The 24,279-nt window shown below is 39.6% G+C and overlaps 1 protein-coding gene across 8 annotated transcripts in view; it reads right to left on the bottom strand.

Annotated features, from left to right (window-relative positions):
• Tbl1xr1 (TBL1X/Y related 1) overlaps positions 1–24,279 on the bottom strand; it is a 139,179-nt gene that overhangs the window by 17,890 nt on the left and 97,010 nt on the right. For 6 of the 8 annotated variants that reach the window (XM_039102745.1, XM_006232190.4, XM_039102746.2 and 3 more), the window contains exons 3-10: positions 17,701–17,803; positions 8,755–8,900; positions 7,293–7,515; positions 6,640–6,772; positions 6,099–6,240; positions 5,550–5,613; positions 5,350–5,447; positions 4,402–4,462 (exon numbers count right to left, since the gene is read on the bottom strand). In XM_039102745.1, the coding sequence (XP_038958673.1) occupies positions 4,402–4,462; positions 5,350–5,447; positions 5,550–5,613; positions 6,099–6,240; positions 6,640–6,772; positions 7,293–7,515; positions 8,755–8,900; positions 17,701–17,758 (925 nt within the window). In that variant the 5' untranslated portion in view covers positions 17,759–17,803. The remainder of the gene's footprint in view (positions 1–4,401; positions 4,463–5,349; positions 5,448–5,549; positions 5,614–6,098; positions 6,241–6,639; positions 6,773–7,292; positions 7,516–8,754; positions 8,901–17,700; positions 17,804–24,279) is intronic. The other 2 variants (XM_039102747.1, XM_039102748.1) reach the window with 1 other exon arrangement.

The raw sequence follows: 24,279 nt of genomic DNA, 5'->3' as shown, positions 1-24,279 counted from the left end.
ATAATACATTTAAAAATTTTTAGAGCTAAAATGAAAATTCTCTCCTGATTTATTTTTAGAAATCCACTTAAATTCCCTAGTTTTGAAAAGAATAACTTATGAAGAAAAAGATATTTATTTAGTATTAGTATTTTCTTATTTAATTGTCTCTTTGACAATTAATTGGCATTTTTAACGGCTTTACTGAGATGCAATTCACTCATTTTAAATGTTTTAGTCAATGGTGTTCAGAGTATTTCATTAGTTTTAAATTTTGTGACCAAATACATTATGGTGGTTGAATAAGATGGCTCAAACATTTGAAAGCTTAGTCACTAGGAAGTAGAACTCTTTTTAAGGATTAGAAAGTGTAGCCCTGTTGGAGAAAGTGTATCTCTGGACATGGGTTCTGAGGTGTCAAAAGCCTCCACTAGTTCCTTTCTCTCTCTTGGGCCATGGATCAGGATGTAACTTTAAGCTACTTCTCTAGCACCACGCTAGCCTGTTATCATGATTCCTATCACAGCTAAACATCTGAAACTGTAAGCAAGGCCCCAACTAAATGCTTTATTTTTTAAAAGTTGCCTAAGGTCATGGTGTCTCTTTGTAGCAATAGAACAATGACTAAGACATACAATTTACCTAGTTATAAATATACAAATTTGTAATTTAGTTATATTCACTGTGGACCCATCTGCTTATTTCTAAAACTTCTTACTACTACTACCAAGCACTAACTCACAATCCTACACCTGACCTCAGTTCTAAGTTACCTCTGATTTGCCTTTTAGGAACAGCTGGGTGGAGAGATGGCTCAGTGGGCATAAATGCATGCTACAGAAGCATGAGGGCCTGAGTGCTGCTACCATGAGCCATGACAAGCCAGGTATGGCCAAACCTGTGCTCATCAGTGCCTCCAACACTTCGTGGAGGGCAGATTCAGAAAAACTGCTAGAGCTTGCTGGCCATCAGTGAATTCCAAGTGCAATGTGACCCTGCCTCAAAGGGATAAACTTAGTGGATACTTAAGAGGTAACCATGCCTCGTATTGTCCTCGACTTCTGTACAAACACAAAGACAAACAGACAGACACACATACACACAGTCACATGAGTACACATATGCACACAAAGAGAAGAAAAAGAGGAGAAGGAGGAAGAAAAGTCACAAAGAGGAAGAATGGGAGAGAGGGAAGGAGAGACAGAGAGAGAATGAGATTGAGATCGTGTGTTTTCCAATAGTTGGGAGATTTCAGTATCTGTCTTTCAAAAACGGATGGTCTACAGATGGCAAACCAGTAATGGGTAAAAAACCACTAATGGTAACACTAAATGCTAGCACACAAATCAGTCTACATGATGTTTATAAGAAGAGCGAAACTAAATTAGCAAACAGTTTTTGAGAGACCTCTAACAAAAGCCCCAAATACTTAAAAACTAAGCAACATTAATTTAAATTGTCCACTAAGTCAAAGAAAAAAAAAAATCAGTCAAAACGTCATTTTGAGAGGAACGGAAAGCACACATATGAAAAACAGAAGTTGCATGGGAGAAGCCTAGAATTTCAGCACTCACAAGGTTAAGGCAGGACTATCTCAAGCATCAAATCAGCCTGGGCTACGTGCTAACAATCTGTATTAAAAAACAAGTAACAAGGAAAATTAAGGTACAGACTAATTATGGAATTCATCAGCATTAAGAACATCCAATATGGAGCACATGTCTGTAACCTAGGAGCACCCTGAAGGTAAAAATCAGTAAACACTGCACACCAAGTACGTCCCTGTGCCAAAAACACCACATAACAAAAGCAAAGATACATCCCAGATAAAGAGAAAACGTCTGCCATATACCTAGAAATGACTTGTATCAAGGAAATATAAATAACCAATGGGTAAGATGGGAGATGGCTCAGGAGATAAAGTCCCTGCTATGCAAAAACATGGAGATGAGTTTGGATGCCCAGAATCTATGCAGAAGTCAGACATGATAGTGCATACTTGAATTCCAGCATTGGGGAGGTACAGACAGGAAGGTCCTTGGAGTTTGTCACCCAGTCAGTGTAGTTGAAATAATGAGACCCTGCCTCAAAAACTAATGTGCACAGTGATCAAGGAAGACTCCTGACCACCCGATACCGAACTTTTGGCCTCCATATACACCTGTGCCCCTCCCCGTACACATTCTAGTTCCTTAGGAAAATAGTCAAATTAGAACCACAGTAAGATGCCATCACAAAATAATCAAATTGGCTACAATTAAAAATGGGATCATCCACTACGGCCTGGAAAGGATGCAGAGAACTGATGATGCTGCTCTATGGCTGGTGAGACGAAATTGCTTTAGAAAACAATTTCAGTTTTGAGCAATGCAGTTATTTTACTACTTGGTATTCTAAGAAATAAAACTGCATGCTCATTTAAAGACTTTTGAATGTTTATAGTTGTTTATCTGTAATAAGACCAAACAGAAAACATTAATTTATTCAATAGTGGGCAAACACATTATATAGGCCACCCAAAGAGACCTTGCTAGCAAAAGAAATACTGAATAAGTATCTGTTACAACACAGAAGAATATTCATGCAGAGTGAAAGAGAGGTCACAGTCCTCCAAGTAAAATGTACCTGTGATTCTGTACGTACATCGTAAACCAATCTGTATCTGTGGTGACTACTGTCATTGCCTGGAGAATGAGACCTCTCACAGCCGGTGAGAGGGGCCTGGTGGTAACAGATGTGCCTGTATCTTCAGTGTGATGGTTTCAATGGTATTTACATGTGTAATCACTTCAAGATAAATACATTCCGTCCATATGTCAACTATTCCTCAGCAGAACTCTGTTAAAGTACAACTTCTTATTTTAAAGCATTTCAGTTCCCTCCTACTCTCTCTCTTCCCTAACTAACTCCTTTCTCTCAGGTTCTTGTTTCCTTGTCTTTTGGTTCCCATCTGAAAGAGTGTCATATCTCTTAGCCCAGTATCTCGTGATGTACACATGCATATATCGAGCAGCGTTGGCCAGACAGAAGCTTAGACTATCCCTCAGCAAGCTCTGGTTTGAAGTCTGAGAGAACACACTGAGAAACACCTCAAATGGTTGTCATTCTTTTTACTGTGCCTAAGCATTTGTGCCATCTCCCAACTCCTTTAAGTTTCTATCACTACCAAGAAGTATGACGAAACATGCAGAACTAGCCAGAGACCATGGAAAACTCTGGCAGGGGAAGAACTAGAAGCCAGGCTGATTTAGAAGCAGAACAAGGGGGCTGGAGAGATGGCTCAGTGGTTAAGAACACCGACTTCTCTTCCCGAGGTCCTGAGTTCAAACCCCGCAACCACATGGTGGCTCACAACCATCTGAAATGAGATCTGATGCCCTCTTCTGGTGTGTCTGAAGACAGCGACAGTGTAATCATAATATATAATAAATAAATAAAATAGAAGCAGAACAGGTAAACAGGGAGTGCTTTAGTGTGGCCACCCTGATAGAGTTAAGTATTTAGGGCATACCACAAAGTCTGCAAACCACTCTACTCAGATCCTACCCCGAGTGTTTTGCTTGGTCTCACTTCTGCCTTTTGGTACATGCCTGCTCATTCCCAACGACATGAGGATGATAACCACAGCCTCCTCAGTCACGGTGGGACTCCTCAGAGCAAGTCTCAAAGCAGCAGCTATTATCAGACAGCGCTAAAACCATTACCCTGGCAGTCTTTCCTGCCATCAAGAAATTCACCGATGATGCTCGCCTACACTCCCATACTCAGGAGGCTGAGGAAACGGAAGGAGAAGCGTTCTGAGCCGGAAACAGCCTGGTATACACAGCAGGATGTTGTTCCTCCCTGCCCTCTCTGACACAGTGGTGCCAGGATGAAGGCAATGAGGGCACTGAGCTACAAGCCCAGAGTACTACATCACACAAGAGGAAACCCACAAAAGACATCAAGAATACCCATCTTTTACTTCACAAACAAAAGAGGGCTGACCTAGACAAATCAATCTAAAATGCACAAGATGGTGATATGTGAGCCTATAATAGTTTAATTTATTCCAAGGCATTTTCTTGTCCTTGCAATAAATAGCTGTCAAGAGCCCTCGTTTACATATAGTGAAAATGAAGCTACAAAGGTTAAGTGATCTGAGAGCTTATCACGTGCAGAAAGTCCATTTACAGCCAGACCTTCCAACTCTGCAGAGCCACCCTCACTACACCGTCCGACTCTGCATCATCACTCTAATTACGTAGGCTCAGTACTCTATGGCACATTTCACAAAAAGCCCTGCTGACCCTCTAAGAAGGAACAGTTTAAAAGCTATGAAATGCCTCCCGAGAGAGCCGGCACCAAGAACGCTGTCTGACACTCTAGGCCCTGAGTGAATTCTGAAGAGCATGTCAGCTGCCATGTGTCATCAAGATTTACCTGAATGGAAAGGAAACTGCTGCTTGGCTTCTCCAGTATGCGCATCCCAAATGATGGTGGTCTGAGATTAGAAGGAGAAGAAAAATTAAAGGGTGCGTGAGTGGCAGAATGGACGCCTGACTAAGGCAGAAGGACACTGTGTAGTGAACTCCACCATCAATATTTCTATTCCTCACAACACAAGGCCACCTACACTCAGCTCAGAGGAAAGCATCATGACGCAGCTTAACTTTTCTGCGGGGATTCTTGCCAACTTATTTCCAATAATAATTATTGTTTGTCAACAAGGTGTCTGCATTGTATTAGATTACCTAATGGATATCACTGCAATGGTGCATTTTAATGAGTTTTGCCAGCTCTGGAGATATAAGGAACTAAATTCTTGTTATACTAAAACTACCACTAACAGATTTCTTTTCTTGAACCTCACACTGACGTGAACTTCGCATTGACACCCCCCCCCCACCCGAAAAGAACGTCTTACATTATAGTACCACTTAAAGCAGGCTGTGAGACTGCCTATGAAAGTGACAGGGGCTGGCTCTCCCCTCCCCTGCTTTTGCACATTCCTTCAGCTCTCTTTTAGAACTGCTCACTGAAAATATGAGTCGAAGGCAGTTTCTGTCCCCTCCCCCAGCAGATTAACAGATTAACAGTCTGTTCTCTGCTGGGTGGAAGGAGCCGTTGCCACTGAGATGGACTGGGAAGCACAAAGTGCTTAGTTCTAATGCTTCACCAGGTACAAATCCTAGCAAAAATGAGGCATGGTCATATCAATGAAAGATAAGATAGTAGTTTCGGAAAATAAGCAGACAATATAAGAAAAATTTCTATTACTGTTACCACTTCTTATTTGAATGAACTGAAGTCTGCTTAAGTTATTAGCAGGAAAGAAAAAATTACTTTCAAATATATTCTTGATAGAACTTGACTTGAATGTTCATTTACCTTGTCTACACCAGCACTTAGGATGAAATTTCCTTTCTTATTCCATTTTAATGCAAATATAGGACCTTTATGCTGCCCCAAGGTGCTGGCAAGATTACCTAAATTAAAAAAGAACAAACAACAACAACAACAACAAAAAACTTTAAAATTACTTTAAACTTTATAACTTAGAACATCAATAAAGTTAGAAAAATTCATACCATCTTTAGTCCATATTCTGGCAAATCCGTCATATGACCCAGTTGCTAGAAGTGTACCTTCACTCTGGCAGAGAAATACATTTTGTTTATTACACAATCCAAAAGGCCATTTAATTACTACACACACAGTGCCTGTTGAAGTTCTGGGCACAAAAGACCCAGATCTCTGTGTGAGTGCCAACAAAGGCTGGCAAAACCCTGCTCGCAGATGAAGCCAGTGTCCTCAGACAGCCCACCCAAGGATGAGCACTGGCAGGCAGCACTGTGGAGCAGGACTGCAGTTCCTCCGCAGAACATTTTCACAGAGGACCATGAGTGAGGATGCAGCAGGTATAGACCAGGAAGGACAACATAAAAATGATACTCTGAGGATGCTTTTTATAAGAGGTAAAAAGTAAAGCCTTCAATTTATTTTTAAATTTTGATTAGGATTTTAGGAATATGGAGCCAGGTTGAAGCTAAAATTGGGACCTAATCTCCAGATTATAGTATGTCGAGTCCTCAAATGTCTTCATTCACAGACCACCTATGCAAGAAAAGAACACTCACATTCCAATCTAGAGAGGTGACATCCTTGTTACTGGGAACGTCCTGCCCTCCTTCCCGTATGCAGTGTCTAAGCACCAGCTGTGTGGGGCCACTTGTGCTGTTCTCACTGAGGTTCCATATTCTTGCAGTGGAGTCTCCAGACCTTCAGAGTCAAAATATCAGCTCAAGTCCTCATATGAGCAAGCATTCCACAATCTAAGCCACACATTTAGCATGAATAAGAAGTAGACTACTGGACACAAACATTTTAATATTTTTCTTATTTTATATTTTAGAGCTTCTACTAAGTAACAACTTCACAAGAAATACTAATCTACCAAGGCAAGATGATCATAAGCAATCAACAGAAGTGACTATAAAGTGAAATATATTAACAAAAACATGTAGCAGCCTATTTGGTGAGGTATTCTTAAATACCACGATAGTGCTGGGCATGGTAAAGCCCAGGACACAGGTGGGTCAACACGTCAAGTTAAACAGCAAATCCTGTCTAAAACCAAACAAAATGCTCAACAACTAGAAAGCTCTTTGAAAAACCTACCCTGATGCCAGGAGATCACTAACAGGGTTCCAGGCACAGATGAAAACTTCCGATTCATGGCCCCGAAGCACAACCGCTTTATTGGGAGGGATTTCCACATCCCCGTCCACCTCCATCATGTCCGTGTGATTATCTGCATCGTGAAAAGTAGCAGTTCTGTCAGAAGGGAAGCACATGTCTGGCAAGTATGACGTGCTAGTTTTAAAAGTGTGAGTATCCCGGAATGTGTATGTGAAATGGTAAAAAGAAAGGGGGAAAAAAGGTTATACCTCAGCAAGGCTGAATTAAAGTCTGTAACAATACTATTCTGAGTTCTGCCAGTAGGGGTTGCTGCTATCATTCATACAGCACGAGTCATCTTTATTCCTCAATGTCAGAGCCTTGTTGGATGTTTGTAACAGAGACTATTATAAATTTTACTTAGAAATCAAATGCAGATGCAAAATGCACTTAAGAGTAGAAAAAGGCTTCAGAAACATTTAAAAAGGAACGAACATTCAGTTCATTTAGCTTTTGGAATCTTAGGTCTGTAATCTGAAGTGTGTTGATGCCAGTTGGGGTAGAGGCAAACACCGGTTATCAGTGTAGCTTCTAAGGGTGGGCACTACAGTAGAGCAGTGTGTGCTGACCATCTCCAAGCATTCTCTGCTCACTTGCGATGGTGTGTGCTCCATTCTCCTCCCCATTGGCTGTGTTCTCTCCATTTTTCGCAGAGCCTTGCTGGTTAGTGGCTGCGGCAGCAGCTGCAGCAGCGGCTGCATGTTGCTGTGCAAGCTTGTCTCTGTAGGCTTGTTGTCTTGTTTGGACGACATCGGGCATGACAGCATCTATCAGGGACAGAGACTCTATGGGTCGACCATCAAATAAGGTGCCATCCTGGGGTTGAAAAACAGGGAAAGAAAAATGAGATGTAGTTGTCAGGTTGACATATACTCCATTAACAAAACGAAAAACTTCATTCTGAGGAAACCATGAACATGAGCAAGAAGGGGGAAGGGAGCAAGAATGGCACTGCAAGAGTCAAATGCAAACAGCCACCAACTGTCACCTAAGGTCCTCATCAACTCTGCACAAAGACAAACCAATACAAGAGGCCATTGGCAAAAGGTTAAAGATAATAAAATGCATACTATAACATTCAGGTAAGGGAAGCTGCTAGTAAGAAACACTGACCAATATGAATATGTCATACAATGAGAAGAAAGTACCCAGTACTTGCATCTGCATTCTGCACCCAGGCCTTGGGATGATGCACCTATCCTGACCTGGAGCAGATCTTTCTCTTATGGGTTTTCTCTAAACACTACAGGATGATCATATCATATAAGTGATCTAAATGCATGATATTGTATGACATACAAATGATATTAAGTGTAACCTAAGAGAACCAGCAGATAATGCTAGCTATGGTGGTGTAGGACCTATCCCTTAGGAAAACAAGGGACTGGACTACTTTAAAGAGCTAAAATCTTTTCACTTACTTTTACCAAAAAAAATGGGGGGATGTGGGGAAGAGACCTTCTACATATTCTGTGTTCTGGCCATACACTAAACATTGTAGCTACAACAAAGTTCCACTCAGAAAGAACATGCAATGTGTGCTTATTAATGCTTTGAAGGGCATAACAGCCTTGTTACAGTTCCTCATGATCCCAGTGACAGTCCAGAAGTAAATGAGTCTGGCTGTGCTACAAGGCTGATTTATACAATCAGGGAGCAGATAAGATTGCCTCAGGCAACAGTAGCATGCCTATACCTGAAACAAACACACTACTTACACATGCAGCTCTGAGCATCAAAGTTGGCATCACTTATAAATAAATTGGCTTCCAAAATCAGGGTACATGAAACTAACAATGATTTTGTAAGTCCTTGCCAGCAGTTTGTTCTTAGTACCGTCCAGCAAAATTATATGTTAAATATGATCTCCTTTTCTCACACACAGAGAATATTAAAGGAATAACCTACAGAAACTGTCTTCTGGTGTGAAAACCAATACATTTATGAATAATAATCTTAATCTGTCCAAACCCATGAAGTCAAGGTCAGATACTCCATAGGAAAACACATTTAAGAATAAGCATCGGTGTTTGAAGTGGAACGCATCTGCCTTACCTCATTTATGCTAACTTCTGCCTCTACATATTGCAGGCCTTTCTGGATGATAGAGATGAGTGCAGCGGGTGGGACGAGGGCACCATTTATGTTGGACTGACTTATATGGCTCTCTATACCAAAGGTAAATGCAGAATGAGAAAATCCTAAAAGCAAAAAAAACACTGTGAGAACTTATGTTGCTAATAACATCACATTAAATTGCAAACAATAAAAACTGTTATCTTTTATAATTACATACCATCACTTGACATTGTAAATGGATAGCTAAATTATAATTTAAAATAGAAGAAATATTAAAAGAGAGCCAAGTCAGCCTTTATTTTCCTTTGCTCACAGCACAATGTACGTCTGGCTTCTAACAGGTCACGTGGCTCAGGTTTTCTCACTGTACCACAGCAATACAACTTCCTCAAGAAAACACATCAAACACAAACACTGAAAAGCCATGAGACACAGAACATGTCAAGTGCCTTATGAAACAAAATGAAATCAAGATTCATGTAGCGGGTCATATTTTTGTGGCATATTTAAAAGAAAAAAAAAAGACTTAAATTTAAAAAAAAAAAAAAAAGAAAGAAATCCAAACCAAGAAAGAGCAGAAACAGGACAAACTGATGTAGCATGGGGCTGCAGATATGGCTGGGTCAGCAGTGCCTGTCCACCATGCATTTAGGGTCTGGCAGCAACACTGCCAAGCTGTGTACAATGATGCACACCTAACCTGCCCGCACTCAAAAGTACAGAGGTGGGATGATCAGACTTCAAGATTATCTTTGCCTATACAGAGAACAACACAGGCTATATGAGACTGTTTCCAAAGGAAATAAAAATCAAATTGTAATTGAATTCATACATTATTTTTATATATTCATTGACTTAAAAAGTTTCAGTATTTAGTAATAACTCATCTAAACAAACTTTTTGTTGCTGCTTCTCTAAGATAAGGTTTCTTTCTCTGTGTAACCCTGGCTGTCCTAGACCTTGTTCTACAGAACAAACTGGCCTCAAACTCACAGAGACCTGGGCCTACCATTGCCTCCTTAGTCTTGGGGTCAAAGTTGTGTGTCTCCACCATCTGGCTCTAAACAAACTTGTAGGAACTACAGAATGAAAACAGAGCGTCTAGGCCTCTTAGAACAATTAGGCCCAGCCCTCGGGAGGTAGAAGCAGGGAGAAGCAGACTCTCCACCATATTCCAGGGTAGGTACCAACATGCCGCACGGTTCATCTCAAAAGATTAAATAATTAAAAAACAAAACCTTAAAAGCATGAGGGTACATAGCTAATCTCCTATATGAGCTTCACTTACATTGTTATAAAGATCTAGTCCAGATAACAAGTGAAGTTCCAGTCAGTAACAGACAGATTGGTCACTCTCTTTACTAAAATCCCATCACAATTTACCAAGTTCTAAATCGCTGTATGATTCCAAATAGCACTTGAGTGGGAAAGGCTTAGGGGTAGCTAATGTTGGTTGGGTTTTCAAAGCTCCCACTTCTGCCCTAATGGCCCACCGTGGGAGAAGGAGAAAGGCATTTCTCTGAGACCTTGGTTTTAACTTCATAATTTCACCCAGACAAGCTTGTGATTAAGGACATTTAAGAGTTTTGTGTTTAATTTGAGGTCACAAAGATGGCTGAGGCAAATGTGGCATGAGATGGAAAAAAACATTCTGAAGCATTATCCTTCAGAAATTCCAAGGTCCTGAGTCTGGCAGGTCGAGGAGCAACAGTACCGAAAGGCAAGACTAAGCACTGGAAGCATTAGGGAAAACAACTTGAGGTGAGGAGATGAAGTTGGAGACGGGAGACTCCTGTGTAAGAAGCAATGCAGGCCCTCAGTAAGCTCTGCATCAAACAAAAGCAGGGAACCACCTAGGAAAACTTAGAAGTGGAAGATGCCATTATGGAAAGTACCGTGTGCTAGACAACATATGTCTAGACTGTAATTACACTCTATTATGAATTAAGGCTGGGAAACAGTCACAGGACACCGTAAAGATTCAAATCCATTCTGCATCCTGCTTCTCTTAAAAAGTCCAAATACAGCAGCAAGATTAGACATCCAACCAGAGAGCAGCAGTCCATCACTGCTCAGCTACCCTCGAGTACTGAGAAACAGGACAGACCATCACATGAAACACTGGGACACTTTACTAACCTTACAACCAGGATGGGGAAGGTGAATGCATTCATTTATAATTATAAACTGTTTCATTTCACTATATCAGGCTAATCAGTTTCTCCTGTAATCTTAGCAGTTACACATGGCCAGTGAATACCAAACCGAACAATCTACACTGGCTGTTTGATGTGGCAACCAAGGAAAGGGCTCAAATACAGTAACTCTGGGAAACTAGTAAGTTACTTGTTTAATAATTTGTTCAGAATGCTATTCCATTATAACACATTTTGGAATGTGTAAAAAGTCACTCCAGAAAAACCATAGCCTTTGCTTAAAACAACAAAAAACAAAAACAAAAACAAAAACAAAAACCACTAAAACTTGAACCAGGTTTATGTGCCCTTTAAGTTCCAACTTAACTGAAGAAAGTGCTGATAGGTCTATCCAAGAGCAAAGAGAATTCCTTAAATCTGTAAACTACTGAAATCTGCCTCATTGAAGCCAGCACCCCTTCTCTTCACAAGCAAAAATGGGTCCACTATAAGCAGCCGCTCAATAATGCATGTAGGAGGCAGAGGCCCTGAATAGACAGAGAGTGGCAGGGTGGGTATTTGTATACATGTGTAGGTGTGCCTCAGTTATACAGACAATCACATAGTTCCTGATCTTCTACACTGTTTGGTTAAGCAAGTAGTGTTTTTCCAGGGACAAGTTGGGCTTTAAGAGGAGAATGGGTTCTCGGGAACCTAATAATTCTACTTTGCAAGCACAAAAGACAAGAATTTGAATGAATGAATGAATGAATGAATGAATGAATGAATGAAAGAAAGAGAGAGAGAAAGAAAGAAAGAAAGAAAGAAAGAAAGAAAGAAAGAAAGAAAGAAAGAAAGAAAGAAAAGAAAGAAAAGAGAGAAAAGGAAGAAAAGAAAGGAAGGAAGAAGTGGTTCTTGAATATCACGGTTATCACTGAGGGCACTGGATAAGCAACATACCTCCTCCCCATCTCCCAAGGCATAGTTTAAATGAACACAACAGTGCCCAACAGAGAGATAGAGCTGAATTATTTCAGCCCGGTTATGCTCAGAACCTGCACATCATTCGTGCTACCCATGCCCAATAGCTGTGCCTTCTAGACTCAGTTTTCAGAAAAGACAAAAGGTAGGGGTACTAGCAGAGAATGTTCAGTTCTGCAGAGCTATGCACAGCACTCACACACTAGATACATGCTTCTATTCCCTAAATTTTGCTTTTAAAAAAAGAATTGAGGAGTTCGCTTGGTGCTAGACCACCTACACACAAGAGCCTGGCTTGTTGGATCCATAGCATTCTCCACATCCTCAAACAGGCAAAAACCAACTCTACTAACTAGTTCATATGAGTATTACACCCTTTGAACTATTAACCAGGATCACAGACAGCATTAAGCCATGGAGTCACTCGTGCCTCAGCCTGACCGCTGGGCTTTCACAATTTTAACTTTGTACAGATTCTGACTGACTGACTGACTGACTGACTGACTGACTGACTGACTGACTGACTGACTGGTGTGTGTGTGTGTGTGTGTGTGTGTGTGTGAGAGAGAGAGAGAGAGAGAGAGAGAGAGAGAGACTATTTAAGGATGATCATTGACCATTATACTCTTTTCCCAAAACTACATAAATACATAAAGCCCCTAGCAACATACACGTTTCTTCGTAGTTCTGCCATACCATGAAAAAAATAACAACCCAAAACAAAGGCAAAGAAAAGGACAGTGAGAGGAACACTGAGCGAGTACTCTGGACTGTTGTCTTTTGTCCTTAACACTGTCACCTGAAATGAGAAATACTATACTGTACAAAATGATCTTACAAAATAAGTGAAACTGACTTCAAAATATAAAGGTCATTTAATGGGGCCATCCCTAATTCTTAGTTTATTGTATACTCTATCGTAAAGAACCACAGATGCTGACTTGCACTTTTGCAACTAGACATCTCTGTAAAACACACACAGAAAAGGCAAACTGAAGCTAGACACGACCTGAACTACTCTGGTTTTTTTGTTGTTGTTTTTGTTTTTTTGTTTTTTTGTTTTTGTTTTTGTTTTTTTGCTCTGTTTTTCATGGCTAGAGGTGAATTACTGATTGCCAGGCTAACATGAGGAGTGAGGCCTGCCTGGTACAGGGCAGGAAGATTACCTATTTAATTACCTTTGTATGAGTTAACAGAAACTGTGTTGTCATTTGGTTGCTGACATTTTAACTGAGAACTGTCAAAGCAGAAAAATGAATGAAGTGTGACTGGTACAGAAGCTTAATATTAAACATTTCCAAGTTGTTCTAAGTTAAAGACAGAAACATGGGTAGTTTTGACATGTGATTTTGTAACTAAAGCACAGACTAAGTATTTCCTGTCTGAAATGGTCACATGTGCTCCTGACTTCAGATTCTAGAACATCCGCATATCTAAAATGAGACTGCTTTTTTTGGGACTGATAGCCATGTTTAAAGAAATTTATTTATGGAACATATCACCTGCTATAAAAATCTGGAGGGATTCTTTGTAACACTATATTGTGTATTTTAACTCAGACAGGTCAATGTGAAATTATATGAGGAATTTTCTATTTGTATTAAATTAGTTAATAAATGATATTGGATTTTGAAGCAGTCTGGATATCAGGTTTTTGGATAGGAGTGTTCACTTTCTACATTATTTGGAAAAGCACTGTATCACAAAAATTCTAGTATGGTAGTAGGCATTCATCCAGGAGACCCGATACCTTCTGAAGAGGTGCTAACCTGGACTGTCTGCATTAAGACTCTCAGTTCTAAAACCACAAGGGTTTTCTTCCTGAGACTTTCTGACATTATAATCTAGTGATTTAGTGGCTTTAGTAGTAGTAAGTGCATTTTGATTTTTGCAATTTCTACTTAGTCAATCATAAAACTTATCTGTTTCATGACATCGTCAACAGAAATGTTTACTGAGCAACTAAACACGTGCAGTGCCACTCAAATCTCTGAAGGCTTCTCCAACCAAACATGCAAAAGAAGCAAAAGGTTTCTCTGCATCCGGGATGGGCTTGACCTCAGAGACGCACCTGCCTTGCCTCCCAAGTGCTAGCATTAAAGGCATGCACCGCCAGTGCTTGGCTGACATTTTACCTTCTTAAACAAAGCAGCTAGAAGAATAAATATCAGTAAGTTCACAAGAAATTACCAGGAAATTTTATTTAACACCCGCACCTAACAAACAGAACTGGATGTGTTTAGGGCTGGTAGGAAAAATCCAAGCTCAAGTGAACACTGTGTCAGGGTCAATTACATGACACATCATGAACGAGTAACCACTGTACAAAGCCAGGCAGTCAATAATCAATTCAAATTTACACCTAGGGACAAACACTAACTATAGGAGGAACACTGGTTCAAGTCTGTCCTTACTTACAGATAAACAAGTACTTTGAATTTTTAAGATACCTCAAAGGGGGGAAAATCATTTCCTAAGAGGTGTTTGCTACATTGGGTTGGCTTCTTTAAAATGCTGGATGGTGGGGGCCTCAGCAAGCTTCTTACCATGAAGTTAACTGAGAGGAAACTGAGAGAAGTGCATAGTTACAATACTTAATAGAAACCTAACAGCCTATACTTTTGTCTTCATTCTGACCTGTGAGGGCCAGCCAATTTGGAAAGGCAGCCCCAACTGAGAACTGAAAACTATCCCATGCCATCTTTTCAACAAACAACCCCATCTCTGAAGTCAGTCATCTGGAGGCTTAACACTAAAATAGCTTCATTCCCTCTATATCAGGATACCACAGTGCAGTCAATATTACATACAGTATTCAGGGAACAGACATCACAAATTCTTACTGAAAAATGTTACCTCTAAACCAATTATCAAAACAAAACCAATGCTTCCTAAGTCTTTCCTCACCTAAGAGCCAGAATGACATTTTACTCTAGTCCAGTCAGTCATTCCAGACTAGTTTTAAAGCATTTCTGTCATGGGCTCTATGCCTTGGCCTCCTTTCTGTCTAGCTCCTTATTTCACAGGGAATGAGGTAAAAACTAGGCAGGCTTCTTTTGTGTTGTTAGACATTTCAAGAGAAATAGTTATGACTCAAACAACTTCATCACATTGTTTAATATTTAACTGATTGCCATGAATGATTGTTCATGCAACTGAACCCCATGGTTCCAAGATCACCACAATCATCATGTATCATTAGATGTCAGAGAACTTTCCAAACACAAGGTAAGTGCTCAGATCTACAGCCAATGGAGTCTGTTTTGGCTAGGATACTAGGATCCAGATTCTTAAATTCATAGAACTGCAACATCTTTCAACTCTACTGTCTTCTACATCTGGAAGAAACTTAAAAAGCAGAGTCTGGGGGCATCTTATATATTTTAAAAAAGTACACTCCACTGCTTGTTTGACCTTTGTCTACATATTCAGCACTATCAATGATAGTTCTAGGAGGACACGGCTCAGACCACAGTTCAGTATGTATACCTTTCAGCCTGTTCATTCTAGACTCAAGTCATTACCTACAGTTTTCTTAGGTAACATCATGAACATGCTTGCATATATGATGTGTACTACCTTCCTTGTCTCTTTTTGAAAAAAACCAACTATTTTAAATTGTATTTATTGTTGTTGTTACTTATTATTGTTGTTTTTATTGGGGGAGATGGGAGTTAGAGAACCTCATGGACTCTGTACTCTCTCTCCACCTTTTCATGAGTTCCAGGGATCAAAAGCAGGTCAGCAGGTTTCAAGGCAAGTGCCTTTCCATGCACTGAGCCATTTTGCCAGCCATCTCTGTAGTTTTCAACTGTCCCATGACTGACACACAATCGTGCCCTTTAAACTTTGTTTGGCCTGAGTCACCTGGACCACCTGCTGTTTTCCAAGCGATCCTAATACAAGAAACCAAGGACAATACCAGACACAAATTCTGGGACAGAAGGTATGATGACATTTATGGCAAGGTGCACCAGGAAGATGAATATCCTCAGTTAAAATGTCATCAAGTACACCGATTTTTCTCCTGTCATAATAAGTTACAATTTTTATAAAGATGCTTTCTCACTTCTATACATGGTATTTACTAATTCTTCAATAGCAGTACAATGAAAATATAATGGTAAGGCAATACTTACTAAGCTTACTAACTACATATGATGACTTGAGCTTATTATTTGGGGTCCTAAAAAAATACAATTCTTGCTTTAAGGTTGCATTTAGTGGAAGATGGTCTTATATATAGCCCAGGCTGGCCTTAAACTATCTGTAGCTGGAGGTGACAATAACTCTTGGACCTGTGGTTCTGAAACACTGGGGCTCCCCACTGTCCATCCATCCCTCCCCCCTTGCCCCCGCCCCCGCCAGCTCTCTCCCTTGATCTCCACTGTAACCTACACCATCCAAATATGCGTGTGATTCATATATTTCACCAAGAATACAGGAAACTTTATGAGACTTTTAATTTCACATCACTAGATATTCTTCGAGAAATTAAATGGGTCCGTATTTTGCTACCTCCCCTTTTCTGATTCTTTTCTTTTAGGAATATAAAAAGCAGTTTGAAGAACCATTTGGAACAGGGGAATCTGAGCAAACAGTTAACAGTGCTTAAGACATCTCACCTGCCTCACCTGGGCACTGGATGAATCTCAGGCTAAGGTGCTCAGCTGTTTCTCATGTCCTCAAACATTAATGCCCAATGGTTTGGCCTAAACAGTGGTCTTTCTAATACATCAAATGAGACTTCCTAACAAATCCCCACCCACCAGTCCTTCGCACTGCTTGTTTCATCCAAAAGCTTCAGAACGTTGGTTTGAGCTGTGCTGTCCCCACAACCAATCCTTCCATAGTGGGCAAAGTGTTACATAGTAACTTGTAAACACTTTCACAGGCTATACTGGGACAGTCACTAGGGCTACTGTACTGTGACTTTATTATTAATCGTGGTATATTAAAAGTCTCTGGGAGTTTGTTTGATCTGCTTTTCCCCTCACAGTATAAACAAACTCCAAAACTTTACAGCAGGTGATTCTGTGTTGGGCAGATCTCCTTGTCCAGGAGATCTCTCCTTGCCTCCCTGTGGTTGTTCTCCCCCCACCCACTTGGTTGGTTACACTGAGCTCTCTTTCCCTCGCCACTCTTTCTGATCCCATATTATCTTCTCAGCTACTCAGAGAGGAATAGTGGTATTTACATCTTTGCCTGGTCCAGCAACAGTTTCACTTGCAGTCTTACTTCTATTTTATAATCAGACCTCCTTTTTAGAAAATTGAGATGATCAGTTCCTCAATATTAATTGCAAACCACATTCAATGATCTATATAGTAATAACCACTTGAATACATCCATCAGAATTCAGATCAAAATATATTTAATAAATATATTGGTATTAATACCTATGAAAATATGCTAAAAATACTGTTAATTTGATTTTACAATTCTTACCATAAGTAGGAGTAATAATTAACTGTATACATTCAATATACATTACTAAGCTTATGTTTCTGAGACCTTACTAAACATATGCAACAATGTCACATCATAACACCTTCCCAATTAAAAATGACTTCTAAACATCAAAGGACAAACTGCTAGTTATATGTATTGGCCTGAGATGATCCCAACATATTTGAAAGAGTCAGAGAGTTAAACCATGCAGCAAACACAGCTTTAAAGTGGCAGTCCAGACATCAAGAAACAGACAAAGCTCAACAGTTTGGACTGTTACAAATTTCAAATGCAAAAAAATTATTTTGAGAATAGTGAAAGAATTTGAGGCCTATTACTTTACAGCAGTACTCACCTGACTCTTGCAAGTACCTATATACCAAGAAGTTGACCTCATCACTGCTTATACTCATCTTTATTCCCACTTAAACCATGAGGTCACAACACAGGACATAACCCTAAAAATAAAACAAAGGTCATTATTTTCTCAGTCAAATATACTAAAACAAAATGTAAACAATGCTGTAAAAACATTTAACTTGATTAAATGATGTAAAACGAAGGTTCTTAGTGCTTGGGAGTTTTAACATAGTCACTTCCATAGGCAGTAAGACATACACAATCAAAACATAGCTAGTGCTACTTTTCTATAGGGTAACATCCTGTCGAGGAGAAGAAGAAGATTCACAAAGGCCTTCAGCACTGCATGTAATGTAAAACTCCCTTTAGTTTTCTTAACTTAAAAAAAAAAAAAAAGGCAAGATTTAAGATTCTAGCACAAGTTATTGGAAAAAGGCACAATCTTAAAGCCCTGAGCGGGGGGGGGAGCCTCAGTCCTGTCCTCTAGCTCTCTCCATCATCTCTACACTCCTAGTAGATTTGCTCTCTCCATCTGAGAATCTCATAACACAGAGGTCACATCTGTGCATTTCTATATATACAGGATCTGAATGTGCATAAAGCCATGAGGCTGCCACATTCTCTTACTGGATAGGATCATGTAGGGCAAGAGACACGCTAAGACAAGACTTAAGTATATGAGCATAAATCTATTTTCATTATTTAAGAAAAGATCAGAAAATTTCTCTTAAGAGCCTGTAAATATTTGAGGTCCTGCCAGCCATACAACCTGTCACAACTCCTCAGTGTTTCCATGTAGTGTAAAACAGTAAACGCAAACAAAAGAACATGGTTGTATTCCACTAAGACTATTTATGGAACTGAAACTTATACTTCACAGAAATTATTGTATGTTAAATATTAGCCCCCTCCCATCACAATTTTAAAAATGAAAAACAGGAGAAAAACATTTCAAGGAAAAAAATCCTTTTTCAGTATTATGTTCCTCCCTTCAATATGAGACTGACATGAGAAAACCATCCCTATGGGCAGGGCTACTACTCAGAAATATTCAAATACAAATCTCTGGTGGCTGCTACAAGTGCAAAACACAGTGGATAAATGAGATCAGTAGGAAAAACGCCACACTTGGAGGTCTCACTGCTAATCCCAAACCTTGACCCAAGTCACCAACCTACATAAACAGTGGAGGAGATCACAACAATTTACACACAATGCTATCTTAAATATTATCGTATTTTCAAAGGCAGTCAGAATATGTCATAATACACAGACAATGTAACCCCTACTGAGCAAGGGCTTAGATATCCACAACATCTTCTACTAGCATAATCCTGAACGGAGGTGAGCTCTCAATGCGAAGAGCAGTTGTCATCCATCTGGGGTTAGGATGCTCACTAGGATCACTTGAAGAGCTATGTCAGCTGACTGTGTGACGCCAAGGCAGCACAGCCACCTCCTTAACATGGCAGGTTTGTTACACCCTTTAACTCCACCCCCAAAGCAGCACAACTAGGAACAACAGAACACTGCTGCACTGTGTACTAAGCATAGGAAGTGGCTCACCTCGCACAGGACTGTCTTTCAAGGTCACTAAGTTCAAACGAACCTTTGAGGTTTGTTTTGTTTTGTTTTGTTTTGTTTTTTTTTGGGGGGGGGCTTCTAAGAGATACACCAGAGTTATATAGGCACAAAGGAGCCTTAGAAAATATCAACCTCAACAGACCCATGGGCACAAGAGAACATTAGAAAACAATGACCTTAATCCCTTCAACTTGGATGTCTAGCACCCAGGATCCTGAGAATAGGCTTTGCATGGCCACTAAGTAGCTCTAGATAAGGTAAAATCATTATTGTTTGGTTTTGCTTTTTAGCAGGAAGGCTTCACTATGGTACCAAGTATTAACAAGCTCGAGCCTGTCTCAGGGACCCTGTGTCTACTTCCCACTACAAGTACGTGCCAGCCACCAATGTGGCTTCATCACTGCTGAGTCTGAACTATGGGATCATTCTTTGATACTTGTAAATTTAACAGCTGAATTCAGAGCTTAAATCTGTCCTTCAGCAAGAGGCTCCATCTTTGAACATTCCCTACCCTTTAGGAATGACTGGAGAGGAGCAGATGAACATTAACACCTAACAGCTTCTGCCAGCCAATGTCCTATTTTTCCCCAGTAAAACCCTCTCTGGAACAGCACTAAAAGCAAACTACTTTCAATTTCCCATCTCATTAAAAATAATTAAAACCTCACCAATGTTTAAAGTAATACAATTTTGTGTATATAAAGTACATTAAAGAAATGAGTTTTGAGACATTTTCACGTCTTCTGAAACATATCTTAAAAGGCAAAGAATTATTATTATTTAAAGCCTAAATAATACCCTGCTTATAAAAACCCATTTGTAAACTGTAAAGCAAAGAAAACATGAAGATTAATGTGATTACACAATTTCAGAAAGAAATCCCCTGAATAAAATGTGTTCCAGGTTGTTTCAGAACTAATGAAAAAATAAATTTTATTTAACAAAATCAAATCAATTCTTTTTGAACTCTAATTTTTTTTTTTTACATAAAGTCTCTCTGTGTAGCTCTGGCTGGCCTTGAACTCACAGAAATTCACTTGCCTCTGCACGCCCAGTCCTGGGATTAAGGTGTGATACACCATGCCTGGCCAAATCAATTAAATTCTTTAAGCAATAGCTAATAATACACATAGTTTTGTATGTGTCAACACTATGGTTTCTGTTCATACAATTTAGGGCTGCAGACAAACCCCCAGGTTGGAGAGACAGCTCAATATCAAACCACTAGCCACAAAAGCAAGAGAAGCGCAGTCCAGATACCAACACCATGTAAAAGCTGGAAATCACAGTATGAGTTTCTTGCTCCAGCAATCCTATCATGAGACAGAGAGCAGAGACAGGAGCATCTTGGGAACTGGCAGGAAAAAAAAAAAACAGTAGCAAACAACAAAGTGGGAGATGAGGCTGGTCTTCTACATGTACACAGTGCTACACTGTGTCTAACTCACCCACAAACACATACCTGTCATCTGGGCAGATTTTTTGAAAAGAAACTCCTAAACTAAGGATAAATGCTGTTTACATTGTATTTCAATCCTAAGACTCATTCTAAGAAAGTCAAACTAAAGTGGAAAAAAGTGTCCTTTTAAAATAAAAACTACTGAATCCACATCTATTTTCTTACAAGACATTTAATACTTTAAATACCATGCTCCATACTACAGACAGCCTGTGAGATCTTCACATAAAACAAATGTAGGGATCAAAGAGAGTAATAAAAGCAGAACAAGCCGAAGATCAAACGTTATGAATGGAAGTCACCATCCTCTCTTGACACATGACCATCTTCAGGGTTAAGTCTCCAAAGAATACCCTTGGCACTATGTTCATTTTACATAAACGGGCACTTTGTTCTTGTATTTACAGTTAATTTTGTGTTGTTTTCAAACAAGATAGTCACCATGGTTTGATACTATAGAACATTAGACTGGAATCACAATGTAGCCACTGTAAAGGGTCTTAGCAAAGAAGAGTCAACTTCACTAATTACCATTACCTATACTCCTATCGAAAAGACCTGTGATGAACCACTTCATAGTCCAGATGTTGTCTGCAATTTAAAAAACATTCAAAAGAGTATTTTTTCATTCACAGAAGTATCTAAGATCTTTTGAAAATGGAGGGTATACAGAACTCATTAACTATGTGTTGAAAACTGTGTCAATTATAGTTCAAACATGTATACAAGGCACTGAAGGGTGAGACATGAAATCTAGTAGACAGAGAACAGGTTATATGATTCATTTTCTCAACAATCTGATAAAGCAACCAACCTCTTTTTCATTGAGAATGAACAGGAGAAAGTCCAATGTAGGAAATCAAACCAAGAAGCTACACTCTTCCGCTAGCATAGAAAAGCTAGTACAATCTTCTCAAATTAAATCAATCTAATTAAATCAACTTGAGCACTATGAGGTAACAAGACTGAACACAGTTCACACTTTCCAAAAATTGGTCAACCACCAGAGCAGGTAAACACTGTGCAAAATTCAGGCACTGCAGGGAGGGAGAATATCATGCTGGGCCAAGGTGTAAGAACAAGACATTATAATGATGCTCATTTCCAGAGTAAGGAAGGGGGTGTGTAATTAAACTAAGACTTCAGTAAGTTGAAAAAGGTGTCCACATATTATTATACTTAGAAGTCCTTAGAAGAGCAAGAGTCTAAATCTGTACCTGATGGTCCTGTAGCAAACAGGCAATCAACAGAGACTAAGTGTCCAGTGCAGTATTTCAAAATGGAAGAAAACTGTAAAATCATCACTGACCTAATGGACAACGAGTGCCTGTTTATGGTCAAGTGTAGAGGGCGTGTAAGCTGCATTCAGGACTCAAGAACCGGTGGTGATCTTGAAAATTGGGGAAAAGCAAGAGGGTGACAGCACTTCAAGGTTTTCTGCTCTAAAAAGCAAGCAGGCGGGGTTGGGGATTTAGTTCAGTGGTAGAGCGCTTGCCTAGGAAGCACAAGGCCCTGGGTTCGGTCCCCAGCTCCGAAAAAAAGAACCAAAAAAAAAAAAAAAAAAAAAAGCAAGCAGGCAAACGACAAGAACAAAACAAACAAACAAACAAGCACCCCACAGAGGAACCAAGGCAAACATACAAAGCAAAAATGTCTTTCACAACCTCCTGAGGCCAGACAGTTCAGTCCTCTGTAGCATCTTGCTTGCTATTGAAGCTACCCAATCTCTAGTAGCAATGAAGAACAAGCATCTTGTGAAAAGATGCATCCTCTCCACTTCACAGAAAACATGTTCCACTGTTACGGTGGCCCGGGTGCTCGGCACTGCAAGTCAGGTATAATGAATACACTTGTGTGCACAGCAAAATGTGATCAACTTTTAAAACTCAGTGTAGTATTGGGTCTCTAGAGGAGGCCTACCGGATTTTCTGGTGCTGTGGGTGAGGGCAGGCTTTCCTTCACACAGTGTTACTACAGTATTCCCTTTCTCACAGAGTTAACATTTGCACAAATGTTACCTAGCTAAAATGTGCTTCCTACTTCACAGGTAGGAACACCATTTTGGGAATTTTTCATCACTATGCACGACTACAAAACCAAATGAAAAGCTCTCCCTGAAGAATTAATTTTATCAGTATCTTAACACCAGTATGTCCTCTAACAGCCCAGTTACAAAGCACCAAGCTCACACAGGCCTTGGTTCTGGAGCTGACATGGCTGTACCCTCATCACTTTACACTTCAAACAACAAAATGGTTTCTCAGTTGGCATCCCATAGATATTGCTTACAAATGAACAATGAAAAACTTTCACTTCTAAGAAAATACTAAAAATTTGTTGCCAAAGATTAAATTTAAGCTTTTAAATTAAAAAAAATTTTTTGATTTTCAGAAACACTGTCAAAAGTTTCTAATGCCCCAGTGGCTGACGTTAATGAGGAAAATGGTGACATAATTAATGGTTCTGATATTTTAGTACTGTATCACCAACTTGTGAAAAGTTTTCTTAACTTGGAAACTCTTTTTCAAATGGCCAGCACAAAACTTGCAAAATTACATAGGAATAGAAGGTGTGTTAAAAAGTTTGAGAAAAGGCCCGGTGTGGTGGCAGGCATCACTAATACAGAACGTGAAAGGCAGAGGTAGGTGAGTCTCCGTGGCTCTGAGGAAAGGCACATGTATATTGTAGCAGGTGCATATATTTTAACAGGGAAGAATTACAAAAAGGGGCAGAGACCTTAGCAGTCAAGAGCAGTGTTCCAGCACCAAACGGGGGACGAGCCTGAGACGACTACATGCTGTGGCATCTCCAAGCACATACCTACACATATCCACTTAATTAAAAATAACAAAAAAGTAAAACACATACAAATTATTTAGATTGCATTGTTTTATGTCTGGTAATAAAGAAGACTATGAAATTTAATCCAAAAATAAATTCTGGTTTTAATTTGGAAACATTCCAGCTCTTTCTGCACAGCCAGGCCTCCCCACATGTTTCAACTGCAGCCACACATCTTCAGACTCGAATTCAGAGCAGATGTGAATACCCAGCTGTGTATCAAGCCAGAGATTAAAGGAATTGCAAAAACAAAACAATGCAATCTAAACACTTTTCTTGGAAAACACTTTTATTTCATAAAACGCATGATTTGTGTTACTATGTTATGCATGAAGTTATGTTAAACTGTGAATTATAAATTTTTACACTTTGAGTATTTGATGCAGTAAATACCTATACTACATACCCCACTTTTTTTTTTTTAAAGAAAAAAAAAGCTCTTTATGGTTAATGAAGTTAGGTTGTCCAAGGACAGTGAAGCCTGAGGACTTCTGGGTGTAAAGCCCCATTCCTTCTTAGCGATCAACACCAGTTATCATTTCTCTGTCACAGTCAGTTTCCTGACAAGATGGGAAACAGCCTCATTAGGCCACAATGATTGTTCAGACTTGTAACTTGGCCTAAATCTTCTATTTATGCTCACATGGGAATATGCATTAGGTATCCACCTCAGAACATACTTAAGAGAAC

Source organism: Rattus norvegicus, chromosome 2, assembly GCF_036323735.1.
Source record: "Rattus norvegicus strain BN/NHsdMcwi chromosome 2, GRCr8, whole genome shotgun sequence".
In the NCBI taxonomy this organism is placed as follows: domain Eukaryota; kingdom Metazoa; phylum Chordata; class Mammalia; order Rodentia; family Muridae; genus Rattus; species Rattus norvegicus.
The sequence above is the reverse complement of the archived record's forward strand: the minus strand, read 5'-3'. Positions and strand labels throughout refer to the sequence as shown.